Source organism: Marmota monax, unplaced genomic scaffold (assembly GCF_021218885.2).
Source record: "Marmota monax isolate L192 unplaced genomic scaffold, Marmota_monax_Labrador192_F-V1.1 WCK01_AAM20220418_F8-fsc00017, whole genome shotgun sequence".
In the NCBI taxonomy this organism is placed as follows: Eukaryota; Metazoa; Chordata; class Mammalia; order Rodentia; family Sciuridae; genus Marmota; species Marmota monax.
The window spans coordinates 14,290,127-14,313,458 of NW_026695241.1; the positions used below are offsets into that span (position 1 = coordinate 14,290,127).

The 23,332-nt window shown below is 35.6% G+C and overlaps 1 protein-coding gene across 1 annotated transcript in view; it reads left to right on the plus strand.

Annotated features, from left to right (window-relative positions):
- Window positions 1-20,482, plus strand: part of Sel1l (SEL1L adaptor subunit of SYVN1 ubiquitin ligase) — a 57,365-nt gene extending 36,883 nt beyond the window's left edge. Inside the window, exons 13-21 of the mRNA XM_046440722.2 lie at window positions 1,151-1,228; window positions 2,486-2,548; window positions 6,192-6,279; window positions 6,851-6,999; window positions 7,716-7,881; window positions 8,815-8,889; window positions 9,630-9,802; window positions 14,004-14,132; window positions 16,205-20,482. Of these exons, the coding sequence (XP_046296678.1) occupies window positions 1,151-1,228; window positions 2,486-2,548; window positions 6,192-6,279; window positions 6,851-6,999; window positions 7,716-7,881; window positions 8,815-8,889; window positions 9,630-9,802; window positions 14,004-14,132; window positions 16,205-16,414 (1,131 nt within the window). The 3' untranslated portion in view covers window positions 16,415-20,482. The remainder of the gene's footprint in view (window positions 1-1,150; window positions 1,229-2,485; window positions 2,549-6,191; window positions 6,280-6,850; window positions 7,000-7,715; window positions 7,882-8,814; window positions 8,890-9,629; window positions 9,803-14,003; window positions 14,133-16,204) is intronic.
- The last annotated feature ends 2,850 nt before the right edge of the window (window positions 20,483-23,332 follow it).

Sequence of the window (23,332 nt, forward strand, 5' to 3'; positions counted from 1 at the left end):
AGTTCAGATAGACTATATCACAAAGACTTTTACAGATAGGAAGATCTCAGCAGCCACATGATCACAACTAGTTAATTGAGGCCTGGAAAGTTTACATTTAAATATTCCAACATTGTAGCATAGAAATTGGTATTTCTCCAACTGTTTTTGTTAGGCATTTAAGAACTTGTCACTCTCTAGCCCTTTTGGCTCTTGCTCTGAATTACTAATTAACCCTTTCTCAAAAAAGGAAAAAAAAAATCCTTTATTTGTTATTTTCTTAATGTTTACATGGATAAAAAACATCCTTGGCCATTCTGTTTTCCTTTCTCTTGGCTTTTTATTCTGTTCCATATATGATTTTTAATGGTTAGTGTGTTAAAACTTTTTAAATAACCTTCTAGTTATTTCTTGAATGCTGAACAAAGACCCATCATTTAGTTTATCCACGGGAAAGCAATGGGTGAGGAAAGGGAGGAGTAGACACTATTGACAATCTCCTTGTCCTTGTTCAGTCACTCATCTTATCCCAAAGGTTCAGCTTCCCTGAGTAGAATGAGAAGGAAGATTCACCTAAACGTTAAAGATTTCTTATCTTGAGATGGATCTTTGAGCAGATGTTATATATTCATGTTCATAGATAAATCATAAATTTGATATGACACCAAATATACAAAAATATTAAAATGTTAGCACGTAAGAGTTTGCATTTAATTCTGATATCTTATAGGGGATTCTAAACTTTGTGAAGAGATTTTATGTGACCTAATAGAAACCAAAGTGAGATAAGAGAAAATTATAATTGAGAGAGGGTGTTTTAGTCAGCTTTTTCACCACTGTGACTAAAAGACCCACCAGAACAATTGTAGAGAAGGAAAGGTTTCAAAGCAGAGAGAGAGAGAGTCTTCATTCTCCAGATACAAAATATATGCCCCATAGCCAAGCCCCCAATGAACCACTTCCTCCAGCCACACCCCATCTGCCTCCAGTTACCATTCAAGTTAATCCCATTAGGGATTAGTTCACAGATTAGGTTAAGGCTATAACCCGATAATTTCTTCTCCAAACCTTCTTGCATTGTCTCACATGTGAGATTTTGGGGAGACACTTTACATACAAACCATAACAGAGGGTTATAGCTCTAAATAAAAACTGGGGTATGTTTTTCCAGATGTATTCAGAAGGAAGTGATATTGTACCTCAGAGTAATGAGACAGCTCTTCACTACTTTAAGAAAGCTGCTGACATGGTAAGATTTAATGATTTTTGTTTTAAAATGTGTGCTATATTGTTAATGTTTAATAAATAAGTTTATTATATTGAAGGATTAATCATAAATATTCATGCCATAAGTTGATTAAAAGTGCCTATGTCAGTATAATTCATGTGAATGTATTAACTAGACAAAGCCTTCCCAATAAGAAGTAATTTTTAATATTTTAAATTTAACTAGATTGTTAAATATTAATTCTATTTAAATTTCTTTGAGAAGTTTTCCTGATCAGGGAAATCTTGATTTTTCACAGTGGAATTGGGAATTATATAATCTACCTTATTTGTACTGCAACTTGAAGTTTAAAAACTTACATAATTGGATTCATTTGATAATCATAATACATAGATTAAGCTTTCTTTAACCCAAGGAAAATTGCACATGAATACCTGAGACCCTGGGTGCCTCTGGCATGCATATTTCCTTCTCTGTCAACTGCATGTCACTCTACTAGATGTCAATTGAGTGCTTCCCAGAGGAGCACTGTGACTCCTTTTTTAAGATGTCTTTTATTGCTGTAGGTTCTGGGTGGATTCCAGATTATTGTCCTTTGAGTCTCAAAATCATGATTAAGTTAGTTCCATGACATTCTACTGAATTTTGTCACCTGATAGTATTATTGTTATGATATGATATTCTTTCTTTTTGTGGTGCTGGGGATTGAATTCAGGGCCTTGTGTATACTAGGCAAGTGCTCTACCACTCAGCTACATCCCCAGTATTATATGACTGTTAACTCTACCCTATGACATCATCCTTCTTTATGGGATAAAAGGTTAGTGATGAAAAACTACCACAAACATGTGACCTTTTAGCTGGATGCAGTGGCACATGCCTATAATCCCAGTGGCTCATGAGGCTGAGATAGGAGGTTTGCGAGTTCAAAGCCAGCCTCAGCAGTGGTGAGGCACTAAGCAACACAGACCATGTCTCCAAATAAAATACAAAATAGTGCTGGAGATGTGACTCAGTGGTCGAGTGTCCCTGAGTTCAATCCCCAGTACCCAAAAAAAAAGTGACCTTTTAATTCTAAATGATTTTTTCCTTTGTAAGCAAATTATTAATAGTCCCCAAATATCTAAAAGTCTGATGAGAGGGAGAAAGATTGTTTCGAAATGAAAACTGTTAAGACATGTTTTGAATGCGCTTGAAAATAATTTATTTTGTAGTTATTTATTCTTGCCTATTTTTAGTGAATTCTTTTTGCTTTTGTCTGATTTCTCTTCTTTGCAGGGCAACCCAGTTGGACAGAGTGGTCTTGGAATGGCCTATCTCTATGGGAGAGGTGTTCAAGTTGTAAGTGTTCTATCTGGCATTCTGATTTTAATAAGCAGTCAGCTGATAAAGGAAGTATTTCTTAACTAGCCCAGTCAGCCCATGTGAGACTGTTCCATGGTAACCAGATATCAGCCTCCTTTTCTTTTTGTTGCTGAATTTGGCTCACACCTCAGCTTGACTATCTTCTGAGCATGGCTTCATCTCTGACACTGTCTTGAGGGGCGAAGTGTTTCATTCTTCATCTCTGCTCTCTACCCTACTCACTTTTCCCATTTCTGCAGGACTTAGGCCTCCCCCTTATCATTTTCTTTACTTAAATCTAAGAAAATGCTTAAGTCTCTTGTTTTGGAGAGGGAAAACTCCTCATTCTGCCTTTTGCTCCTTCTACCTACCACCTCTCCTCTGCAAATAATGAATTTTACTAAACTACTATCATTCACTCTTCAGTCTTTTTGATTTATTTCTGGTTTTTAATTTGAATTAGTTTCTCTATTGATTGACTATTCTTTTAGTGTAGTTCCTTCCTTTGCTGGTTTTCACTTTTATTTTTCATTTCTTCTTCATGAAATATCTTTATTGAGTATGTTTTGTAATGCAGACTTTCTAGTTGTGATTTCTTTTAACTTTTGTTCATCATAAAAGGTTTTTATTTCATCATCAATTCTGAAGTTTAATTTTGCTGGGTATAGTATTCTAGACTGGCATCCATTTTCTTTTAGAGCTTAGTATATATTATTCCAAGACCTCCTATCTTTGAGGGTCTGGGTTGAGAGATCAGCTGAGATCTGAATTGGTTTACTTCTAAACATTATGTGTTGTTTTTCTCTGGCAGCCTTTAAAATTCTATCCTTATTCAGTGTGTTAGGCATTTTCATAATAATGTGCCTTGGTGTGAGTCTGTTGTGATTTTGTATATTTGTGGTCCTAAGCCTCCTGTATTTGATTTTCTATTTCCTTCTTTAGGTTTGGGAAATTTTCTGATATTATTTCATTGAAGAGATTGTGCATTCCTTTCATTTACACCTCTGAGTCTTTATCCCAATAAATGTTAAATTTGGTCTTTTTAGTTTATCCTGTATTTCTTATAAGTTCTGTTCATGGTCTCTTAACATCTTTTCTCCATGATCAAATTTGTTTTCAACATTGTATATTTTGTCTTCATTGCCTGAAACTCTGTCTGTTGGTGAGATATCCAACTGAATTTTTTTTTTTTTTTTTTTTTTTTTTTTTTTTTGGTACTGGGAATTGAACTCGGGCACTCTACCACTGAGCCACATTCCCAGCCCTATTTTGTATTTTATTTAGAGCCAGGGTCTCACTGAGTTACTTAGTGCCTTGCTGCTTTGAACTCAAAATCCTCCTATCTCAGCCTCCTGAGCCACTGGGATTACAGGCATGTGCCACCGCACCCTGCTCAATTGAATCATTACATTACATTTATTGATTTCTCCCTTTTGAGGATTCTACTTGATTTTTTTGTTTTTCTTTTTTTTTTTTTTTTCAGAATCTCTCTTTACTGAAGTGATCTTTGACTTCCTATGTTTTCCCTCTGATTTCACTCTTTATACTGTATTTTACTTCACAAATCAGTTTAATTATGTACATTCTAAACTCATGCTCTGTCTTTTCTTCCACTGTGGTGTCTATGAATTCTATTATTGGAATATCTTGGTTTGTTTGAGGCAGTTTGTTCCCTTGCTTTTTCATGTTGTTCATGTGTCTACCCATCTAACAGTGTGGATCTGAGGCAGTCAGGTTTCTACCCTGTGGACTTACAGTGTACCTGAAGTTTTCCAGTACCTCAATGTTTAGGGGGAGACAAGTAATAACAACAACCAATGCAAACAATATACAACATTAAACCAAATAATTCCTAATATGACATCTACAATGTTAATTATCACAATAAATAGAAATGATATGATCAGTTTTATTACCTACAATAAAAACAGCAAGTTTGCAAAATGGTTTACAGTTTCAAATGGTGGACAAGAGAACAGAAGTGATATAGGATGTGATGATTATTAGGGAGGAAGAGAGAAGATAAAAGTGAAAAATAAAGGACAAGTGAAAGAGAACAATAGAGATTGGCTGTTAGTAGAAGAAAAGAGAGAATCAAGGGAAATAGGTAAGAAAATATATAAAGTAAAAATATTTTTAAAAATAAAAGAATACAACACTTAAATACACTAATCAAACATCCTAGTTCTCAAAGAACTAATCCATGGAAAACAACTGGCTTCACAAATGCTAGAAATGAGAAGAAAATCCAAATATGTATAAATGTCCATGTACCATAAATGTCACAAACAGATGAAAGAAAAAAGAAAAAAAATCTTGATGAAAAGTTAAGAATTCTTTCCACTGGAATTGAAAAGATTCTCACCTTTTCTTCTCAGCAGTTTTAGGTGGGGTCATCTGGACCGCCATGCTCCACCCTCTGGATTGCTGGAGTGAGAGGGGTAATCCCATAAGTAAAATTCCTGGAGGCAGGTTTTAGGTTTACATGGGCTTAAGGCTCTTTGCAGAGTGCCAGTTGGTCTGGAGATTTTTAAATCAACACACCTCCAACGCCCAGTACGTGCTGCTCCACACTGAAGACTGTACCCCAAGGAATCTCCCCTGGTTCCACTCATGTGGTGTGAGTGTGCGAACCCCACATTTTCAAACAGTCTATCCTGCCAAATAGATGAGTCTCTCCCAGCCTGTCCTACAAGCAGCAGAATGGAGGGGTAGGGGTAGAGGTGCGTGGGTTTCCACAGTCTGTTGTCCCCTGTGTAAACCTCTTTCCACATTTGATGTTCTCCTGTTCACTGAAGCACCCTTTATGATGTGCAGTGTGTTTACTGGGCCTGTATTTTGAGCCAAACTCAGGTTTGCCAGGTATTGGCTTACTTAGCTGCTGGCCCCCATGCCTCAGCTGCAAAATGTTTCCTTCCTTTATCCTCCACACACTGTCTGGAGAGATGGCGTCTTCTTTACCACCCAAGGATATTGTGCAACATACCTGTGGAGCGGTGTCCTTGATCTTTAAATGCTCCGTACCCAGACATGCCTCAGACCTCCCAAAAATGTAGGTTTCTTTAATTCTCTTATCCCTCCACTTTGCTCACAGTGGGACCACTCTGGCTGGTGTTTTTGGCCCAACCATGGCAGCAGCTCTGCTTCTGGAGATTTCTGTCTTATTTTATTATATCCAACATCTGCTTTGAACATCCAGTTTTCCAGTAAAGTACCTCCACCCCCTGCTTTTTTTTTTTTTTTTTTTTTGTTCACCCATCTTGCAGAGAAGCTGCCCATCTGCTTTATTGGTTTCACGTCACAGAGGAGCCAGGAAAGCAACCTCCTGTATCAAGAGTGATTATTTCTTACTTCCTGGTCTGGCATTCTTCTAGTATTCATGCTTTCTGAGAGCAAATATACAAATGTTTCACAAAAACTCTATTTGTTTCTCTTTACAGTCCTAAATCTTAATCCCTCTGTGACTTGAAGTATCTATTTATTATTTAAAAAAAAAAAATTAGAAGGTCTTCCTTTTAATGACTCTTCAAAGTTAGTTTTTTTTTTTTTATTTGCTCATTCCTTACAATAAATGAATCACCTATATTCTGAGTGTATCAGCCTTTTGAGCTTTTTTATAATTTGACATCTTTTTCTGCAGAATTATGATCTGGCACTGAAGTATTTCCAGAAAGCTGCTGAACAAGGCTGGGTGGATGGGCAACTGCAACTTGGTTCTATGTACTATAGTAAGTCGTAACATTGAAATTTATCATGAATACACCAAGATCTAAACTAACCTATTTTTCACTAGATGGCAGTATGATATGGAAATGGGAACTACACAATTCTGGCTAATTAATGTTCTCCCAATTTAATTATTTGTGCATTTTATTTTTCATTGTAAAATTATTTTAATCAATATTAATCTATATTAACCAGGTTCACATATTTATATTTAGAAAATATAAATATTTATAAATATAATAATAAGGTATATTAATAATATAATAAATATTTATATTTAGCAAATATGTGATTCTGGTTAATATAGATTAATATATATTAACATATGACCCTTTTTTTGGTACTGGGGGTTGAACCCAGGGGTGCTTATTAACCACTGAGCCACGTCCCCAGCCCCTTCCCCTTCTTGCTGAGTTGCTTAGTTTTCACTAAGTTGCTAAGGCTGTCTTTGAACCCATGATCTTCCTGAACATAGGACTTTCATTAGAGTTTATTCTTAATAGGGAAGGCTTCTCTGACACTTTAACTAAATCTTATTTAAGGGTCTTTCATGTGATTTTTTTTCTCTTACAGATGGCATTGGAGTCAAGAGGGATTATAAACAGGCCTTGAAATACTTTAATTTAGCTTCTCAAGGAGGCCACATCCTGGCTTTCTATAACCTAGCACAGATGCATGCCAGCGGCACAGGTGTAATGCGATCATGTCACACTGCAGTGGAGGTAAGGGATTTTCTAACAATTTGTATGGAGGAAATTATTGGCCCAATAGGAAGGCCTACCATTTTAGTTCTTGTTTCCCTTGCATGATTTTTTTTCTACAGTACAAAAAGACTCAGCCTATTAGCATTGATATACTGAGGGAAGACCCTGGGGATCCATGTGTAACTATTGTATCTATTTAGTTTGTCTGTTCTCATTAACATCAGTGTTTGTAAGAGCAGATGTTAGTGTGTGGTATCTCTCACCTCAAATATTATCTGATAGCATCAGAAAAAAGGAGTATTGTTGAATAAATACTCCAAAGGGGAATGCTAATATCTCTTAATTGGAAATTTTCCTCTTCAGCGCTCTGAAATGCTATGAAACTTCAGAGTGACATTGATAAATGCTTAGCAAAGTTTCTAAATCTTTCTGTGCTTTAGTGTCTTCACTTGTAAAAGAGGGCTTCTAAAAGGACTTACCTCATAGGATGGCCCTTCATCAACCTCTTAGGAGGAATAAGTATGTTAATATCCATAGTATATGTAAATCATTAGAACATCACCTGTTCAGAGTAATGGTATATAATGTTCTTATTGTTATAAGCCTGTTTTTCTCTTAAGGGTAGATGAAAGTGAGGTACTAGAGATTCAAAGAGCAAATTTAACAATCAGTTGTAGTCAGGGTACATCAGTTATTTTTTGGCATGTTATTTTTCTTCTTTCCTCTTCTCCTAGTTGTTTAAGAATGTATGTGAACGAGGCCGTTGGTCTGAGAGGCTTATGATTGCCTATAACAGCTATAAAGATGGTGACTACAATGCTGCAGTGGTCCAGTACCTCCTGCTGGCTGAACAAGGCTATGAAGTGGCACAAAGCAATGCAGCCTTCATTCTTGATCAGAGTAAGGTTAATTTTACTCCTGCCTCAGGCCTAACTGCATTCAATATCTTCTTAAAATAAAGCAAGTAATAAAACACTGGATTTTCCCAACATTAGATCCCCAGAACTGGCTCAGTAATTAATCTCATTACCTGTATTATAAAATAGAACATGTTTCAGGAAGTTTTGACATCCTGAATTCACTGGCTTATTTGAACTCAGTGTGTGTATTCCAATACTTATTTAATCTAGTACGTATTGTTGTGGGGAGGTTGCTCAGAAAACACACCAATTCCCAGTTTTGTTCAAATTGAAGAGTCTTAGCCAGCCGGCCGCCAACTGACCCCCACAGGACCTAATACTGTCTGTGTAAGGAACAGCCCTGAGCCTGAGCATTTTAGGATGTTTAAAGGCAAAAACCACATCCAGGTTTATGTAGGTGCAAGCAAGCAGGTACAGAAGCTGAATTATGCAGTTAGCGAGACAATGCAATGGGTACATTGATATTTCCCATGAGACTTTCCAGGTTGGCATAACAGCAAGCAAGCAAAAGGGAAGTGGGTCAAAATGACCCTAGTTCAGTACAAGTTAGAGAATGGTTACTAAAGTCTAGACAATCACAATCTCTGACAATCAATCTCTGGTACATTGCCCAAGAAAAATGGAAACCAAAGAGAACAATTTTACATTGTATAAGAATTGCTACTTTGTGTTGCCAAGTATGTTATGCTAGGTAACTCTCAATGGGTACAGAGGCGGGGCTTTCCCATTGGAGAAGCATTTCTTACATGATATGGACTCTCAGGATAAAATGGAGTCTGTTTGGTCATTGCCTATATAGCCTGGCTCATAACACTTATCATGCTCTGTGTATTCACCCTAGTTGCAAATGAAGCATGAACGTCTAGTGCCTTTCCTTAAATGCCTGATTCGTATTTCACTTCTTGTTCTGTAGGAGAGGCAACCATTGTTGGTGAGAATGAAACTTATCCCAGAGCTTTACTACACTGGAACAGGGCTGCCTCTCAAGGTAAGTGATAAATTCTAGGGCATATGTTTCACCCAGTGACTTCTCTATTGATTTTCATCTCCCATGAACATTAAATCAGGTCATTCATCACCTTAAAATTAAGCAGAGATACTAACTATGGCTTCACTTATTTGCATCATGATCAGTATTTATTCTCAATAGTAGTTCTAGTGCCAGGATTTGTAAATGGAATTGTAAAGTCTCTGTATTGGACATTTCCATCCTGTGGTTCACTTTTTGGTTTCTAATTTTAGGCTAGTTTATTGTATAAAATGAGATTTGAATAAAATTCATAATAGAATATCATCCTGAAACTCATAGAGACTCTAACTTTTCCCCACTCTTTTTCTTTTGAATATTTGTTTCTCACACATAAATCTGCTCAAAATTATCTGCCTATTTCTTCTCCAGGCCTAAACAATGGTCATGCTAAGCCATTTTTAGAATTTAAATGACAGGATAAAATAGGGCATGAAGATTTAAGAGGAGTATTAGTGAAATAGAATACTAGCCAACTTGTTTCACCTCTCCCTATTACAAAACATTGTACAGAAAAGCTGCACTTCTAGCTTAAATTTTTACTGACTTGATAGCTTGACTAAGGGCTTTGTTCCACAGTTTGTATACTACAAATTAAAATTCTTTGTCTTATATAAGCATGTTAATGAAGGAGAAATAAATTGATCTGTCTTAAAGATACTTTTATTTATTGGCAGTTTTACATTTAACTTTTGTTTAAGGATATACCGTGGCTAGAATTAAGCTTGGAGACTACCATTTCTATGGATTTGGCACGGATGTAGATTACGAGACTGCATTTATTCATTATCGTCTAGCTTCTGAGCAGCAACACAGTGCACAAGCTATGTTTAATCTGGGATATATGCATGAGAAAGGACTAGGCATTAAACAGGTGAGTGGCTTCAAAACATGTTTGAGTAATATAATTATGATAAGGGGAAACACCTGTATTTGTTGGACACTAGGCTTTCTGTGAAATTCCATCAGATTTTAGGCTAATAAGTTATGAGACCGATTTCTAATATTTCAGAAGACTGCCTTTGACACTCTCATCTTCCAGCATACACATATTAAGACCTATACTGTTATATTTAGAATATTAAATAAAAGGTGGATTCATGACACACAAATCAGTGCTGCCTGGGTTATCACTCCTTGTTCAAAAAACTCTGTCTTTAATCAAATTCTGTTGTTTCTAAATTATTTTGAAATGAATTAAAATTTTTCTTACTGGTAAAATTACTGCTGCTTCTTACACCTTTCTAGTGAAAGCTAACACTCTCTAGAACTATGGTATTAGCATTTTTGTCTATATCCTCTCAAAAGGACTTTGAAAAACTATACTTCTTATATGTTTTTTAAGTTTGCTTTTAAATGTTTCTTAAGTTTCAAAAGGGTATAAATTACAGCCATTTTAAATATTAAAATAAATACTCTTGAAATAAAATAAATTCTTGACTATCCAGTAGACTCTAAATTTCAGAATAGATACCCAGTGATCCCAGTGTTGATTTTTTTTAAAAAATATACAAGCAAGTTCTTTAATTACAAATTATATTTTTCTTATCTCCCTAAATGTATATTTTTAGTCCTTGCTTTCATATATAGAATTACATACTAATGTTATGTTTTTAGTGATTTGGTCTTTAACTGGTTACCTTGTCGTCATACATATCTGAAATAGTATATAAATTTATTTTTAATTTTATTTTGTATGATCTGGGTTAAGAAAATTTGTAAGATGTTACTAGTCACAGTTGACTAGTTAATAATCTGTTATTAATCAAATCAATAAAATAATTATAAAATTTTACTCTTTTGAGTGTTTTTTAAATCAGTTTACATATAATTGAGACTAGCACTAATTCTTTTTATTTTTCTAAATGATAATATTTTAAAGTTATCTTAATATTTACCTTGTTTACATAAATAAGTCTATAGGAATGGGAACCGTTTTATTACAACAGAGTCACTTAATTCTTTAAACTGCTTTCAAGTGGTATACCAAAAATCAGAGTGATCTCTGATTAAAAATTATTTTTTTGCTCTATCCATGACAACTTTGATTAGAAACCCCCTTCATTAATGTTGAAAGGAAAGAATTAGAAACCAGAGACTGGCAAAAAAGAATGTGTTTCCTGATCCCTGGAGCCATTCATTTTCTTGGTTTTTTAAAAGAGTACTGAAAAAGCTTTGCCAAGATTTATAAAATGATTTTATTATACCCTTACTCTGTCACATAGGGGTATTTTGTTGACCTAATGTCTTTAAGGATTGAGGGAAAGTTGTTAATTTCATTTTGCTAAGTTATCTTAATATTACAATTTAATTACTATTAAACATTTAAATGTAGTATTATCAGAACACTGGAGTGCAGACTCAGTGCTTTGTTTCCAGAAGATCTGTTCCATGCAACACATCAGAGAAGCCTCTCTGCCTTGTTAGCAGTCAACCTAGTCATACCTGGTTTTTATCAGAAAAACAGACTTAATTTTTTTAATTCAAATAAAGTTTGCTATGTGTTTAATGACTAATATAAAGATCACATATAAATCATGCTTTTGTGGGATATATTTAGCAATAATCTGTTTTTATAATAGATTATAAAACAGGAAAATTATCATACTCTTCTCAGTTAAATTTCTAATATGATATATAGCTAATATTATAAATTCATATGAATAAAGAATATATATTCTTGTTTGAGGCTGTAGCTCAGTGGTAGAGTGCTTGCCTGGCACCTGTGAGGCACTGAGTTGATCTATAACACCACATAAAAATAAATAAACAAATAAATAAAATAAATGTGAAAAAAAAAAAAAGGAATATATATCCCTTCAGTGAGAGTGAGGGAAGGGAACTTAGGTTCAGATTTTGATAATAACTAGCCTATACAAAACTCATAATAATTCCATTACTTTTTGTAACATCAAAATTATGTTTTCCTATTTTTTATCTTTTTTTAAAATGAAAGAAATATCCATATTGCTAAGTGTTAATCAGTCCAGCAAGTAGTATAGCTAGGAAAATGTTAAGTATTAAATAATGAATTAGCTACAGCTAGAAAAAAATAAAGTTTAAATTATTCTACTGAATCATCCTCAGAGTCTATGTTATTACATAAAGTTTGATCTGTTATCTTGAAAAATACAAGCAGTCTAAAAAAATTTTTCACGTTTTGTTTGGGTTTTGGAGATCCACCCCAGGGCCTCATGCAAGCTAAGCATGAGCTTTGCCTCAGAATTAGACCCCCACCCCTGAGTTCATTTTTTTTTTGTTGTTTTTGGGGGGATACCAGGGATTGAATTCAAGGGTACTCGATCACTGAGCCACATCCTAACCCTATTTTTGTATTTTATTTAGAAACAGGGTCTCACTGAGTTGCTTAGTGCCTCACTTTTACTAAGGCTGGCTTTGAACTTACGATCCTCCTGCCTCAGCCCTCTGAGCCACTAGGATTACAAGCGTGCACCACCGCGCCTGGCTAGTTACTATATATTTTTTTTAAATCAGAGGCACTAACCATAGTGTTACTATTATTTGAAGGTAGTGTTCTTTTTAACTAATGACACACCCCAGGACAAGAATAAGAACAGCTAAAGGTAAATGCTTATATTTAAATATATGAGAGGGGAATTATTTTTCATATATAGCCTTTCTTTCCTCCATCTCATGAAATTCTTTCCTAAGAGTTTGGTAGTTTTTGACAATAGTCAGGGTATGGAAAAGGTTAGATTTTTTTGAAGTGCAAAATATCACAACTCCCACTATCCCCTTTTCCTATATATCTAAATTCTCAACACTGCATCCTGGGTCAAAATTAATATTGATATGTTTTACCCTTCACAGAAATATGTCTAAAACAAGATGCCCTGCAATGGGTTCATAATTAGTCCATGTAGGAGCCTTCTCTAAAACCAGTATTTCAGGATTTCTCTTTATGTGGTGACCCTGAAGTTTTTATGCCACTGGGCAGAGCACATGAGAAAGAGGTGAGGTAGGAGAAGGGTGTGCCTTTCTTTGCAAAGTGGAGAGAGGTTGCCATACACACAGGCCAATTCCCAAGCATGTACTTGATCAGAGACAGCCCATATGTCAGTTCAGGAACTTAAAAAATAGAGGTCTTGGGGCTGGGGTTGTGGCTTAGCAGTAGAGCACTCTCCTAGCATGTGCAGGGCCCAGGGTTCGATCCTCAGCACCACATAAAAATAAATAAAATAAAGATATTGTGTCCAACTACAACTAAAAAAAAATAAATATTAAAAAAAAAAAAAACAGAGGTCTTTAACAGTGGGCATATATGGGGAGAGGAGGATGTTCTTCCCAACCTGGGTTCCCTACTATCTTCACATTGTTAACTCCATGCCTTCTCCAATAAAACAAGCCAATCAGGTGTGGCTTAAAAAAAAAAAATAGAGGGGCTAGGGATGTGGCGTGCTCGCCTGGCATGCACGGGGCGCTGGGTTCAATCCTCAGTACCACATAAAAATAAAGATGTGTCCACCGAAAACTAAAAAATAAATATTAAAAATAATTCTCTCTCTCTCTCTCTTAAAAAAAAAAAAAAAAAGAATGTCATTTATACCTTCTTTTAAAAAAAAAAAAAATAGAGAGACCTTTAACATTGCCCACACAAGTACCTCTTGGAAAATCTTGAGTGTGAACTGGAGATTTGAAATGAAACCAGAGTTGCTTACACCAAGTGAAGTTTTAAGTAGGAAAAAACATCTTGAAATCTAGAGGGTGTCCTTGGAATTCTCCAGGTTAACATATTTTGTTATTATATGTTATATAATATATGTTAACATATTATACACAGATACATGGCTATAGCCAGCATATCTTCATAGCAAATAGGATGTTACTTTGGTGGAAAATAAGCAAAGTTTTCTAAATTTTAATTAAGTTTTTCAATATGGTGCAGTTAGATAATTAAATTTTACCCAGTAAAGCTGGGTTTTGGGGTTTTTTTCCCCCTTTAGATAAGGGAAATTTGTTGAAGTAAAACAAATTTTCCTAATGTATAAACTAAATATAAACAGTTTCACTTATTTTAACAAGAAATAAGTTTGGGTTTGTTACCTGTATTATAGGATATTCACCTTGCAAAACGCTTTTATGACATGGCAGCCGAAGCCAGCCCTGATGCCCAAGTACCAGTCTTCTTAGCACTCTGCAAATTGGGCGTTGTCTATTTCTTGCAGTACATACGGGAAACAAATGTAAGTGGTTCGTGTCTCTTAATTAAAATATAAATGATATCACTTTCTTGGTCCTGGAGGTTTGTTAAAAAGTTGGGAGGCATAGGGAGGAGTATTCTATGTTGGATCTCATTTCCAGCTCTGCCTAGGTAAAAGTACCACGGGACCTCATCAGATGAGGATCAGATGTACACATGAGGCAGTAACAGTTTTCATGTAGCATTTCACAGGGGTTCCTAATGTTAAAACATTTTTCTTTGATATAGGTGTTTTCCAGTTTAGGGAAAAGAGACTTAATGGCAGTTTGAAACAGTAATTAAACTAAATTCAGTAAACATTAAATGAGATGACTTCCTGGAAAGGACTTGAACCATTTCCTTTAAAAAAATAAAGTGCCGGGTGGAGAAGAACCTAAGAATCTGTACAACCTCTTGTATCTCAGATTCTTCCAAAAGTGAAACATATGTTAAAAATGCCACCAAAATTTTTTCTCCCTAAAAATAGCTTGAATTATTTAAACAGGCTAGCAGTAGAACCTAAACAGAAGATGGGTTGCCTATTCTCTTCAAAGCTACCTACTTTAATTAATGATATTTGCATGTAGGTGCTTTTGGGTTCTGTCAGTTTTAAATTTTGCTCATAGTACCAATAGTTCCTAATAGCAAATTACAGAATTTAACTCTGAAACCCAAGATGTTGAGACTCCTTGTTTAAAACAAAGGCCATTTAACTTTAGTTCATTGAGTACCCTAAAAGAATGATGTTTCAACCTTCTGTTAATGTCTTTCAAAATAGTTTGATATAGCATTTTGGCCTCAGATTTAAGATCAGCTCTCTCCCCCCTCCCCCCCTCCCCCCCCCTTACGTAGATAGAAATGCAGTCCATGCTGCTCTAGCAGCAATAAAGAGAAATGGATTTCTCCCTTTTGCCACGCTGCTGAGGTCCTCCACACATAGGGCTCCAGAGCACTTGACATGTTAGATTCTATTCTCCAGGTCATTTAAATATGTGTAATATCAGTTGCTATAATTGCTTTGATGAACCAGAGTATGTCATATACTCTGCCAATTGAAATGATCTTTTTCCTTTAGTTGAAAAGCCCACTAATTCTCTCAGGACTAATTCAGACTCTTGTCTCCCACAGTTCTCATCCCCAAGTATGGTCTAGGATTTAATATTGCAGTATGCCCTAATCAGTATATTATATGTGCTGCTTTTAATATAGAAATACAAAGACAAGAAAATATCTCATAATGCTACCACCCAGATATCCCAACTTAAAAAAAAAAAAAAAAAAAAAAACGAGTAATCAGTGTTAAGGGACAAAGTCAAATAGGACAGAAAAGCACACAATCTTTATTTCAGGCCCCTCTTCAGTTGTTTCTTATAATTTTTTTCCAGAAAAATTTAGCACCTATACCTACAAATATGCATTATGGAGATCTTATAAATGTAATATTGTTAAAATAAAGAATAGATCCCATATTTAGTAGTTTGGGGGTTAGTAGTAGTCAGAAAATATCAGGAATAATTTCTCAAACATGACAACTAAATCTCATAGACTAAGAACAAAACTGTTAGTTCAAATTCATGGGTTAATATAGTATGAATTTTAGTTAAAGCCTAACCAGAAAGCATTATCCATTCAGCTATTAGGTATTGAATTCTTGTAGTCTTCAGATACATGAAAGGTAGTGGAAACAACTCAGCTGTCACTGGAACAACTCTTCAGCCGGAGTGCCAGCATCACAGAGAGGTTACAGACAACCAAGATGCTCATGTTTCCCCCTGTTCCTTTATTGTGCCACTGTTTCTTTCAACGTTTCCTGTGGAAGATAGTTGGAAATTGGTACATTAAATTACCAATAGAAAAAAATCCTCTTAGACATTGTACATAGCCAGCTCTTATAATATCCTAATTCCTGAGACATATTATTGTGAGCATCCATTGAAGGCTTTAAAACCTTTCTTTTTAAACACATTGAAAAAGCAGTTAATTTAATTCAGTATATATCTCTAATTTGTGGTGTAATTTTCATAGTTCCTTGCCTGACGTTGGAGTGATAATGATTTTTTCATTATTTTCATTAAGATTCGTGACATGTTCACCCAACTCGATATGGACCAGCTCTTGGGACCCGAGTGGGATCTTTACCTCATGACCATCATTGCATTGCTATTGGGAACAGTTATAGCTTACAGGCAGAGGCAGCACCAAGACATGCCTGTGCCCAGGGCTCCAGGGCCACGACCAGCTGCACCCCAGCAGGAGGGGCCACAAGAGCAGCAGCAACCACAGTAACAGCCGCCACATCCAGCCTTGACCAGTGAAAACTAAGGAACTTGTTTGCTGAGAACACTTACATTTGATATAGAACTTGGGATCAGTGGCCACTTCCTGGAAGAGGCACAAGGAAGCATTGAATTCCTAAAGCTGCTTAGAATCCGATGCCTTTATTTTCAGGGATAAGTAACTTAACTAAGTTGAATGTTTGTTTCAGTGCCATATGGAATAACAACTCAGTGGCTTTTCACTTTTATTTTCTTTTTTTCTGAAACATATGAGACACTCAGTAATTTCTGCTGCATTCAGCTGTTTATGTCTAATCCTTTAGGTCATTCTTTCAATGTGCATAAGTTCTTATATCAAACATCTTTGTCTTGTGCATTGACACTAAAAACTGATCAGTGTAAAAAGGAAAACTCATATATTTAAAAGTCTGAAAGTAAACTTACCTTTTAAGTAAGTTAAAAAAAAAAAGAAAAAAATGTCTTCAAAGTATTTTGGAACTACAATAACTGAGAAATTTTTACCACACCACATGCAAGTATACATATGCCTCATATTTTTTATTTTAAAAGGGAAGGTTGGGAAGTTTCGTATAGGTGATTGTCATAATTCATACCATGCTGTTGTCCTTCAAAAACTGAAAGGCTTTGTTAAAGAGTTCTATGTGAACATCAACTCTTTGTAATAGAATATATGTAAAACTCTGTGAACTGACTTATTGCACTAACGTGAATTTTCCCCACCTACTCAGTGTAATTTGCTTGCTTGTTTTGAGTGTACAGAGCCTTGACCCAGAAGCCAGAGGTTGGAGTAGCTGGGAGAAATTGGAAAGCAACATTAAAGAAATTTGGATCAGTACCAAGATCATAGACATACTTTCCCCAAAGTTGAAGTATTTGTTCCCAGGTTTTATTTTAAAATACTTTACATTTTTTACCGCTCAAAGAAGATATCAATATCTTGAATTCTTCAAATATGAAATAGCATTGTCAGGATATGGCATACAGTAACTGCCCTACACTCAGAGAACTGAAGATGGATTAAGCACAGTGACTGACAAAGCCAAGGCCTGTATGGACTACTGTGTATGTTCAGGTGGCTTTTATTTCTTACAGTTTTATGTTACGGTAAAAAGTTAACCATTTGCTTAGCTGTCATATTTACCACCCTCTTACTGTTAATGTTAGGAAATTCAAGGCTACTACACTTCATGGTTACCTAGTTAAATAGATGGGGAAAAACAAAAATAACAAAAAAGAAAATTGAGAACTTCGTGTAATCTCTCATGAAAGAATTAAACCAAATTTGAATTTTGTTTTATGGGTAAATGGTGGCATTTGCCATCCGTTATCTATTCTGAGCCTACATTAGTAAGTGAACAGTCCACTGATGTCAATCTTTATATATTAACCTTTGGACTGTTTTCCTATAATCCCCCATCTGCCAGAAAACTTGAAGAGTTTGTTTCTTGTTGAGTTATAATGCTTTGGTTTTTGAAGTTGGGATTGTATTTAGAATTAGATTTGATTAGTCTATAATGAACATGAAGGATTTAAATGTGAAGTTGTATACTTTTTTGTGTGCTTAGAATATTAAGGGAAACCTGGTAAGCAAGCTTTCCTCCCAGATATTTGCTTCCAAATTTGAAGAGGTGGTCACAGAGAGGACCATACATATAAAAGCATATCTGTAAGAGGTACAGAATGTTGCTCTCAAAAGTGTAATGTTGCTTTGGGCTGCTCTTATAAATATAGGGACCCACTTAGTCTCTTGCCCTTAGAAATTCGAGTGCAGATGGTACACTTTGTCAAGGTCTTCATTGCTCCCTCTGCCCCCACCCTTCAGAATAAGTGTAATCTATGTAGCAGCCACACACACTTCTTTAGGAGGCACTGTTTTAATTTAGAAGCTGAAGAAGCTGGGCATGAAGGTACATGCCTGTAGTCCCAGCTACTCTGAAGGCTGAAGCAACAGCCTGGGCAACATAGTAAGACCCCCGCTCAAAAGAAAAGAGTTGTTGAAAAACCCTGTAAGATAACTTACCAACTTCCAGTTTTTTCTTACGCTATCCGTCTAATTTTTTCTTGGATTGCATTTTTTTAAATCTGTCTTTACTTCCCTCCATTAGTACTTGGAGAAAACATTTCTTAAACAGCATGCGCTTGGGCTGGATGGGAAAGTGAAGTCTTATTCTTCATGTAATAATAGACTTCCTGTTAGTTTACTCCTTGCTGTGTCCTTTTTTATTATTAATACTGCAAATATCCTTTCCTTAGTTTGCTTCTTTCTCTTGTTTTACCCTGGGCCACTTGGTTTCAGAAATTTGAATGGTAAAATAACTCAGTTCTTATGGCTTCTTTTAAAGACTGTCTCAAAATACTTTGCTTCCTTTTTCTTTTTGTTCATGGGACATGGTACCTAAGCAAATAGGGGTTGGGTTTGGTTTTCTCCTAAAAATAATGCACAATACTTATGTAATCAAATGGCATCCATTTGAATAAAGTGACAATAACTAAAGCTAGTTAATGTCAGTGACATTAAACTAACTCCAGGATTCAGGAGTTTTAATGTTAGAATTTAGACTTACCAGATAGAGTGTGGCTTCATTTCTCCACGGTAGCCCACCTCTCCTGATACCTTTTGTAGTCTGTCTTTCAGCCTTCGAAGGTGATGACATTAGCGCTCTATTTAGCGTCGCTTCTCTTGTGCATATGCTTTGTTCGTTAGCCAATGGTTTCAAAGTCCATTCTATTTTATTTTGCAAAGGTGGCACTGGTGGTGGGGGGGGGGGTCCAAATTTTTCCTTTTTGTGTTTGAAGTTTTTTCTGTTTTCTGGGTGAGGCTTACTTTAGTTTTCATTAATAGTCAATGGCACAGAAAAAGTAAATCAGAATTCATTATTTAGTATTTAAATCAGATTAACTTTATGAATCATTAATCTTGATGTTCTTGAGGATTTGTTACCCTTTTGCATATAAGGTTAATTTCTGGGACTTTTACCACTAAACTGTTTTGTCTCTGTACCATTGGGAAGCTTTAGAAACTTCCACCAGTAATCTGGTGATGATCTGATAGTTGATTTATTTAAGGAGCCTCCAGGAAACCTGATTATTTTATATATAGAATTTCATTCATTTTTGCCTCTTTTCTCTGCTCTTCATGTTTGTTCTTCAAACCATCGTTTTGGAAGTATGCATGCTGGCCTGTAGATGAAAACCACAATTCTTCATGTGTATAGCATGTGTACTAATGTCTAACTACATCTGCAAAAACTTCCTCTACAGAGGTTTGGACTAACATTTCATATACACATTTCAAAGACAAGATGCTTCAGGTAAATCACCCATTTACCTACCAAGAAGACCAGGGCTATTTTTGCTCCAGTGACAGCTGGTATTTGTTTTGAAAGTGAACTAGTATATATTACACAATATTTGGAACAGAAGTATGCAAAAAATAATCAGAGCAAAAGAAAACTTCTATTTTTATGCAAACTTTTTCATTAGTCATTGCTCAAATATGAGTGAAAATATGCAATTAGTGAATGCCATATTTTCTGAGGCACTACCTGGTTTTTAAATGTGTAGTATTCATTGAAAAGAAGCTAAATTTATCCATCCACTTGGTCTTTTAAGAAAATTTAAAATGACCCCAAATAACAATATTTGTATCTTAAGATGACTGTTTGCACAAGTAAAAAGTCTGATTTTGTACACAAGAAGGATCCCTTGGTTATGTGCAGTGAGCCATCTCACATGTACTGTTTTTACGAATTTGGATTGACATACAAGATAACACTATTTCTCTTTCATTTAAAAAAAAAAAATGTTGATAGGATCCAAGTAACCACTATAAATATTTAGAAGAGGAAGTTTAAAAAGACCATGCTGGCATTGTGAAGGAATACCATGGTAGACTTTTTTGTGTGTGTGAATTTATTTTGTATTTAATGAAATGCAGTATAAAAACTGGTGACGTGTAATATAATTGTGTAAACAGAAACCCTGTTAATAGAGAGATGTACAGATTCGTTTTATACTGTATCTTGAAACTTGTGAAATAAAGATTCCACCTCTGGTTTTCCTGTATCCTGTAGTGTACCGCCACAAAGCACCTTTCCAGCCACTCCTCTTTTAACCTGAATGATCCAACTTTTTAAGGAAAGTTTTTAGAAATTTAGAAACTTCTGTAAAACATTTGGCGGGGGGGGGGGGTGCATTTTTAATCCGTTTTTCATTTTCAGCTCCTAAGAAGATCTGAGTAAAAAGGAAATGGAAAATAAAGCAATATTAAACTGGGAGTGAGCTTTGTACACAAAATCCAAGTCAGGGACTGGAATGTAACTCAGTAATAGAGTGTTTGCCCAGCATCCTGCATGAGGACCTGGCCTCAAATCCCAGCAGTACAAAAAAAAAAAGGAGGAAGGGATTAGGAATGGATTACAATTTTGGCCCTCACCTTCATAGCAGCCAACTCAAGTGGCCAAGGCAAATTGTGGCAAGTTGGATCTCAAATTTTCACTTCAAGGAGCACAGCCAGCCTGCCCCAGATGACCTGGGATAAAATGGAAGTGATGGGGATGCTGGACATGAGAGGTATACCGACAATTTGGCCGTTCAGCCTGCAGTTGGGTGTGATGCCTACTTACCACTTAGCTCTTTTCTGAAGAGTTGTTAAAAATGCAGTGCTCAATCTTCGTTGAAAGAAACTTGATGAGAAACAGTCTCTTTAACTTCCTTTGTACTACTCATGTAGATTACCTATACCAGCTTTGAGATTAGCTTATACTAAATTACAACATATACTTAAATGATGTAAAAGTAAAATTTTAGAAGGTAATTTCTGTAGTAGAAACTATGAAAAGCAGAAGAAGGAGTTTTTTTAGTTTCTGGATATTTTCCATGAATAAGCAAATGAAAATAAAATGAAGTTTACTCTCCAGTTTAAAAGTGTCGCAGTGTCAGGAATCTTTCACACTTATAGTGACTTCTGTCACTGCCTAAAAGCCATCAGATTGAACAAGTTTATAATTGGATACTGAAAATTCTAAGCCTGATTTTCCTTAGAGGCCAAATTCTTCTTTGAATTAACTTCTTTTAAACCTCAGCTAGTGTTAATTCTTAATTGTATACTCAATTGCATTTCTAAAAGCCCTACATGTTTTCTCTCATGTAAATTGAGTAGCTCGTCCTACTTTAGCTGACTTTCAGAACATTCATGTAAATATTTGTTGTTGCCCAATCCAGTCTCATTTTATCTTCTTGCTACGGCTAGAACTTTGTTGAAGTTAGCCTCTTTAGATTGGAAATGATTTTTCATGTGCCTTGTAAATCTCTCTAAGTAAGGGTTCTGACTTTGAAAATGAAGATTTCACTGAGTTTTACATGATTCAAGATTTAAATGTGAACAGAAACCTCCTTTCTTGGAAACCAGATTTATTTCAGGACGTGAAAAGCACAGCTGTGAGTTTCAGAGTTTATCCATACGTGTTTCCCCACTCTTCCCCCGAGGCCTTGCCCTTAGTATGCTTTTCTTTTAGGAACTTTTTTAAACAATTTATTGTTTATTCTAATTTGTTATATATGACAGCATAATCCATTACAATTCATTAGTATGCTTTTCTAAGGAAATTTTGATTAATCGAACTTTTTTTTTCCCCTAAATGAAATCTTAAATAAATAGGCTAGTCCTGATTATGTGTGTGCATGTACCCATGATGGTGAAGAGTGGAGGGAACTTTCTAGTTTTGTTCCCTTTATGCACTAGTGTAAAATTTACTTGAATTTTTCCAACCTACACATATATGTTCTTTTAACATCTTAAGTCATACATGGAAATTTATTGAAGGACCTAGAGAGGTAAGAACAGTACAGTATTTCCCTGTAGTACTTTGTTTTTCTTCCAGTGCTAGGGATTGAATCCATGGCCTTGCAGATGCTAGGTAGTCACTCCACTGTTGAGCTAAACCCTCAGCTAGCTTAGTAACCCCATTTTGATTGAAGTATGTGCTGTAAGTGGAATTGTCCCACCAGAACCGTTAAGAGCAGCCTTTATTTTTTCAAGAGCAGAGAAAAGGGTCATTAAAGACTTAAGTTTGTATAATTGGTATCTGTATTTGATCGCTCATTTCAGACTTAAAAGAAATTAAAGTCTCATAACAAAATTGATATTTTTTATGTACTCAGGTTAGCTAAAGCACAGAAGAATCAACTAGGTCTCACCAAACACAATATAAGAAGTTCTGAACAGGACATTGTCTTAGAGCAGTGAAATAGAGGAAATGCCTAGAACAGACTTGAAATCCTAACTTTAATGGCAGAAAAAGTAATTGCAACTCCTTTGCCTATTACCATTATTAGGGGTTTTTTAGTGTCACCATGCCAGGACAAGAGTCATGATAAATGGGTCAGATGTGTAAGACACAACCTCCACAGGCTACAGTGGAGTCCTGCATTTCCAGCTGCTGCTCCTCTGATGTTTGATCTTAAGAGATTGGTGATCACTCCTAACCCCATTTTGAACGGCCCACAAAAGTAAAGAAGGGAATCATAAGGGGAAAAAACGCCCTGGACTGAGTGATGTGGGTAGCTTAGGCAAACTGTTCACTTCACATGGTTCTCAGAGGCAGCATGAGACTGGGCACACAGGGTGGTCATTAAGGCACAGAAGGTCTTACGTGCTAGAAGTAATTGAATTGACTTTTTTCACTAACACCAGACTTACAGGCCTTTATGGTGGAAATAACATATTTGCTGTCCTAAAATCATTAACTCCAGACAATTTACAGGCCAAGTTGCCCTTCATGTGAAAAAGGTTGATCTTTAATTTATTACCTAAGGTTTTTTTCTTGCTCTTTATCAGCCTTTATTATACTCCAGACACTATGTTCGAGGCACTGAAATGTAAAGTGAATTTAAAGATGAGCATGGA